This window comes from Populus trichocarpa, chromosome 11 (genome assembly GCF_000002775.5).
Source record: "Populus trichocarpa isolate Nisqually-1 chromosome 11, P.trichocarpa_v4.1, whole genome shotgun sequence".
Classification (NCBI taxonomy): domain Eukaryota; kingdom Viridiplantae; phylum Streptophyta; class Magnoliopsida; order Malpighiales; family Salicaceae; genus Populus; species Populus trichocarpa.
The window spans coordinates 12,225,323-12,231,513 of NC_037295.2; the positions used below are offsets into that span (position 1 = coordinate 12,225,323).

A 6,191-nucleotide genomic window follows, 5' to 3' on the forward strand; every position below is an offset into this window, starting at 1 on the left:
CTCCTCAAATATGGTAAGAAGTTGCTAGCTCGATTAGGTGGCCAACCTCTCACCATGGATTTAGAATCCCCCAATCACTGTGCCCGCCATGCTTCAAAATCTCTCCTCTTATGAACATTAACACTTTCATAAACAAATATCAACACGGCACTTAATTTAATAGACTCTTATCCAATTCATCAGAGAAAAGTAGACATTAACTGGAAAAAAATATCTCAGTCCTCACTTCGTGTCGTCGCAAAGAAGCAGTGGTTGCTAGCTTGTCTGTTATCAGCTTAGCTTTGATTGCTTGATAATCAAAAACCAGAGGGGAGTTAGGCCAACGGTTAGCAAAAGAAAAAAAGAAAGAAAGCTTACTCCCTTGATATCAAAGCAAAGCTCTTTTGGCTTTTGCAGTTGATTCTTGGTCACCATCTGAAACCCAACCTTCACCTTCCTGTCGTATTCACTCCACAACCATCTCTCGAACTTCCTTTTTCTATGTTGCCCTCTAAGCTTAAATAAATGCCCACTTCAGTTTTTCAACTTTGGCGTGTTTTTTGTGTTCTTGGTTAAAGCTAAGGTTTTTGAGGGAAAAGTCCTGGTCTATTGATAAAATACCCTTTTTAAGTTTCGAACGTTGTAAGGTTTGATGGTATTTATTTCTATTGCTTTTTCTTTCTGGTCAAGATTGAAGCTCCGAGAGATTCTAAAACTGGTGCAAACCAAGTAGTGTTCTTCAATCGAGGAGCTGTATCGAACATGAAGAAGCTATAGTTTGTTTGTGCTTCAAGGTTGAGCCTGTCGGTTAAAAAATAGTGTTGTCAACTTTCAAGAAATTGGAGCCATCTCTGGCGACACCATGCTTTGGTATTTGCCTTTTTGCCTTGCTGAAATCTAAAGCTTTCAATCAAAACTTGCTGTTTGTCTACTCTCTCTGATACCCAATAATAGAAATTTTGTGATTTCTATATTAGTGCCATATATAGAATTCATACTGGCGTTCAAATTCCAAAGGCTTGTACCTGAAAATCTCTGCTTAAAACGTTCCCAATGAATACGCGGTACTCCTTTCCAACAGATTCATTCCGTAGTTCAAGTCCTGCAGTATCACTTTCATCAAATTCTCCAGTAGGAGAAGAGCATGGAACTGCGTTTCTCAGAAACAGGTCTCCTCGCCTTGCCCCGTCATCATTATTCGTAAGAGCAGCGATGAGAATATCTAGAGCAAGATGGTTCACCTTCTTGAGGAGAGTATTCCACTACCAGAATGGCTCAAGCTCTAATCTTGGGTCTAATCCTTTCAATTCTAGCTCTTGGATGATGCTGGAGTTCGTAGCTTTGCTCCTTCAAATATGCATTACCACGTTCACCCTGGCTATTTCGAAGGCAGAGAACCCTGTTTGGCCTGTGAGAATATGGATTATTGGTTATAATATAGGTTGTGTCCTTAGTCTGCTGCTGCTCTATGGTCGTTACCGGCAACTTAACGCAACTCAAGGCGATGGTTTTGGCCTACCCGATTTGGAGCAACAGGGGGGCAGTGAGGAATCCAGGTATTTTGTTAAAAGCTATTCATCCCAAGTTATATCTATGCTGAAAATTTATTGGTATTCAAGCGTTACTACATAATATGATGCAACTAATATGAATTTTGGCTGACGAGGAATAGATTTCCAGCAGCATAAAGAACAGGAAAAGGATGCATAATCTCTGTGTGATCTAGCAAATAGCTTCGGGATCATCAGTGCATTTAGAATTTCCTGATGGCTATACTCTGGAACTTTTCTAATTTAGCAAATAAAACTTTTCTGCATGGCATTGGGTAGTGAACTGGTGCTTCTTAATCTCTTGATCAGACTTTGCTGTTGCAGAAATAATAATTTTAGTTACTATAACCAAAAAAACTGTGCTTTCTGTGCGACTTTGATGGCTTTTAATAAAACAAATATTGGCCATTGCAAATCCTTTTATTCTGGATTTTGCCTTCAAGATGAACAACCAATGTCACAAAGGTTGCTACTAAATAAACAAATTATTTTATAGGGAAAGCAAAAAAAAATATTTAATAGTAGCAGAGGGATGAAGTGTATCAAAATCACCATATTTCTATGTCGAAGATTAAGTAAAATGACAGAACTATAGTGCTAATATAATAGAATGATAAAAATATTTTTTCAATCTATTTGTATTCCTATTGATTAATATATATATATATAGTGTATGCAGGTACTCACATTTGATGAACAAGTGCCGGACCTCACTGGAACTCTTCTTTGCGATATGGTTTGTGATGGGTAATGTTTGGGTCTTCGATTCTCGTTTTGGATCTTACTTCCGTGCTCCAAAGCTCCATGTGCTCTGCATCTTTCTGCTTGCCTGGAATGCTCTCAGTTACTCGTTTCCATTTCTGTTGTTTCTACTGCTATGCTGTTGTGTGCCGCTCATTAGCACTGTCATTGGCTACAACATGAGCATGGGGTCTGCCGAGAGAGGGGCGTCCGATGACCAAATATCCAGACTACCAAGCCGGAGGTACAAAGCTGTGGACACCGATTCGGAGTTTCGCAACAGTGTTGATTGTGATTCAACCGTTGCAAGTGAAGATCTGGTAAGTCCCAGTTCGAAAACACACGTAGCTAAACTACCTTATCAGCATGCAATCAGAGCATGAGCTGAAAAGCCATGGATGATCATCTTCCTAATGATTTCTCCTGTCTTCTTCTTATATTTGTGTTATGATATTGACAGGAATGCTGTATATGCCTAGCCAAGTATAAAGACATAGAAGAAGTTAGGCAATTGCCATGCTCCCATATGTTTCACCTCAAGTGTGTAGATCAATGGCTTCGAATTATATCCTGCTGCCCTCTCTGTAAACAAGAACTGGAAAAATAGAGGGCAAGGCAACAATAGAGGATTGAAGATTTTATCAAGCTTTCTTCACAGTGTGCGATTCTTAATTTTTTTTTACAAGGTTCTTTTTTCTTTTTCTTTTTTGTGCTAAAAGATTGTGTATTTGTATGGTTATTCGAGTGAGTTTTTTGCTTGTATAGAGGAGCTCACCAGTAATCATAAATATAGAACTCTGTCTTGGGGTTATATATGGCAGTAGAAGGATATATACCCCAAAATAGGGTTGGGAAGTCCTTTCCTCAAGGATATATACCCCACAATCTGTACATGATTTCTTTTTTCCTGGTAATGGTAATGGATACTGGTATACATGTAATTGAACTTAAATAATGCATATATTATAACCCTGATAAATTAATACTCACTTCTTGATTAAATAATATTTTTTTACTGGTCTCAACTTGAGATCAATGGGGTAAATTAATAATTCATTAAATTTATAAGATAATATATTTAAAAAAACACATAGTTCTCACTCATATATAAATTAATAATCTTCTTGTACATCAATACACACATACTCAATTAAATAGTGGTTTTTTTGTAAAATATGACTCCAATATTACTATTTTCCTGTAAACCCTCAATTAGAAAATTTTACAATGTTTGTAAATCCCGACGGAAAACCTCATCTTGTTAATTGAATAATGAGAAAATAAAATAAAATAGAAGTAAATAGTTGGGATGATATTTTTAATTATTAAATATTTATTTTTGACATTAAAAATAAAAAAGAGATAAAGCTTTCGGGTCATAAGACCCGATTAAAATTTTACATGTTAGTGAAATATTGAAAAATTTACCCGATGATGAAATTGGTTAATTTAAAAATAAGATTTGTAATGTTGATTAATTAAAAAAAATCAATTTTATGGATTTAAACTATTGTGTATAGTAACTTTTAAAAGTGGATCGAGACGGGGTATCTTCTTGAATGAATAATGGTGTAAACGTCTAATTTCATGGGCATTGAGTTGTAGAAGAGGTGTTTTTTAATTGAATGATGGTGATTACAGTCCCTGAGGTGGTTGGAGATGCCACATTCATTTGTCTGGACATGCTCACTTGATCATCCAAAATTGTCAAGGAATGAGATGAACAATGGTTGAACAATATGTCACCTAGGTTAAACCCTAGAACCTAGAGTTTTTTAATTTAGGATTTGACCAATTGGTTCATGCTCTTCCAATTTCTTTTAATTGCACCTGTAATTGTCTCCTAACTTTTAATTGCATTCAATTGCACCCCTGTTAAATTCAAATATCAACCCTAAAGTTTAGTGTTTTTAAAAAAGGTGTGATAATGTTGCGATTAGCAACAATGCAAGATTACCTTTCAAGTTTTGATCAGCTTCTTTTAGGATCAGTACATTTAAGATTGTTGTTATCGATGATGTTGATGACTCGGATGAAATTTACGACGAAGATGAGGATTGCCAATAGTTGTAAATTTGTGTTCCTTTCATGTAAGTATATCAATCCCACTATATGCATTTTAATATTTTCTTCTTTTCTTGATCAACTGGCTACACAGGAACATGTAACACTACATTTTAGCATTTTTCCATTCTCAATTCACTGTATATTATTGAACTTTTTTAGGGCTTTCTCCGACTGCTAATTTTAGGATCAAAACTTTTGTTTTTAAATTAAGTTTCAATTTATAAAATCTCATCCCAGAAGAAAATTCAACAATCTTGAAAGATATTAAGATAGATGAGGCTAAGGTTAAGGCTATAAAAGAGTGGTCTACACCTAAGATGGTAAGTGAGGTAAGAAGTTTTCATGGATTGGCTAGTTTTTATAGAAGATTTGTGAAAGATTTTAGTATAATAGTTGCTCTGTTAACTAAAATTATAAAGAAGACATTAGGTTTTAAATGAGAAATCAAACAAGAGAAAGCTTTTAAATTGTTAAACGAAAAGCTTATTTCAGTCTCTTACTTGTTTTGCCTAACTTTATAAAATGTTTTGAGATTGAATGTGATGTTTTTAGTATAGGTATTAGAGCTATTTTACTGCAAGATAAAAGGCTCATAACCTATTTCAGTAAAAATCTTAATGGTGCAACTCTAAATTATCCAACATATGATAAAAAGTTGTATACATTAGTGAGAACTTTAAAAACTTGGCAACATTACATTTGGCTTAAGGAGTTTGTGATTAATATCGATCACCAATCTTTGAAACATTTAAGTTGTCAAGGTAAGTTGAATCATAGGCATGCCAAGTTAGTGAAATTTATTAAGACATTTCCATATGTCATAAAATACAAAGCAAGGCAAGGAAGATTTAGTTGCAGATGTATTATCACAAAAGTATGTTCTTCTTAATACTTTGAATACTAGACTTATAAGATTTGAGTATGTGAAAGAATTATATCCTGATGATATTGATTTTAGTTAAATTTATTTCCATTGTGAATTTGTGACAACTAATGGATTTTTATTTAAAAATAAAATATTTTGTGTGCCTAATTATTTAATGCATGAATTGCTTATAAGGTAAGCTCATAGTGGTGGATTAATAAGACACTTTTGAATTACTAAGACTTTAGAAGTTTTACATAAAAAATTTTATTGGCCTAACTTGAAAAAAGATGTGAAAAGAATTTATGATAGGTGCATAACATATAAGTCTAAAGTGATGCCTCATAGATTATATACACCTTTACATGTTCCTAAAGAACCTAGGGTTGATATTTCTATGGACTTTATTTCAAGTTTATCTAGGTCAAGGAAAGAAAGAGACTCCATATTTATTGTTATAGATAAATTTTCTAAGACGATACATTTCATATATTGTCGTAAAAATAAGGATGTAACAAATTTAGTGAATATATTTTTTAAGAAGGTAGTTTAGTTACATAGTGTTCTAAGGAGCATTATGTCTAATCGAGATGTTAAGTTTTTAAGCTATTTTTGAAAGGTTTTGTGGAGTAAGTTATCAACTAAACTTTTATTTTCTGCTATTTGTCATCCACAAACAAATGGTCAAACTAAAGTATTAAACATGACTTTAACTCAATTATTAAGAGCTTTCATTCAAAAGAATCCTAAAAATTAGGAAGATTATTTGTCATTTATTGAATTTGCATATAATCATAATGTGTATTGTACTACTGATTATTCACCATTTGAGATTGTTTATGGTTTTAATCTTTAACATCATTAGACTTGATTCATTTACCTGTTGATAAAAAGGTTAACTTGATGGTAATAAAAAAGCACAGGTGGTGAAAGACTTACATGCAAAGATACAGAGAAAAAGAATGAGAAATATCCATTTAAGGCTAATA

General features: G+C 33.6%; 1 protein-coding gene across 4 annotated transcripts; it reads left to right on the top strand.

Moving 5' to 3' along the window:
• The first annotated feature begins 92 nt into the window (after nt 1–92).
• Nucleotides 93–3,259, top strand: LOC7483653 (E3 ubiquitin-protein ligase At4g11680). 4 transcript variants are annotated; one of them, XM_052445684.1, is made up of 4 exons: nt 94–849; nt 957–1,535; nt 2,209–2,590; nt 2,731–3,259. In XM_052445684.1, the coding sequence occupies exons 2-4, from the start codon at nt 1,033–1,035 to the stop codon at nt 2,875–2,877; spliced, it is 1,032 nt and encodes a 343-aa protein (XP_052301644.1). In that variant the 5' UTR covers nt 94–849; nt 957–1,032; the 3' UTR covers nt 2,878–3,259. The 4 variants fall into 4 exon arrangements, with proteins under 4 accessions (XP_024467430.1, XP_052301644.1, XP_002316784.2 ...); XM_024611661.2 differs by having other exon boundaries at nt 104–849; nt 2,200–2,590; XM_024611662.2 differs by having other exon boundaries at nt 93–1,535.
• The last annotated feature ends 2,932 nt before the right edge of the window (nt 3,260–6,191 follow it).

Bases quoted from the DNA above. Each gene is read 5' to 3' on its own strand.
- LOC7483653 (XM_002316748.4), top strand. From the start codon at position 1,033: ATGAATACGCGGTACTCCTTTCCAACAGATTCATTCCGTAGTTCAAGT. The intron at 1,536-2,199 runs GTATTTTGTTAA...ATATATATATAG, and splicing joins GGGGGCAGTGAGGAATCCAG to TGTATGCAGGTACTCACATT. The intron at 2,591-2,730 runs GTAAGTCCCAGT...TGATATTGACAG, and splicing joins CCGTTGCAAGTGAAGATCTG to GAATGCTGTATATGCCTAGC.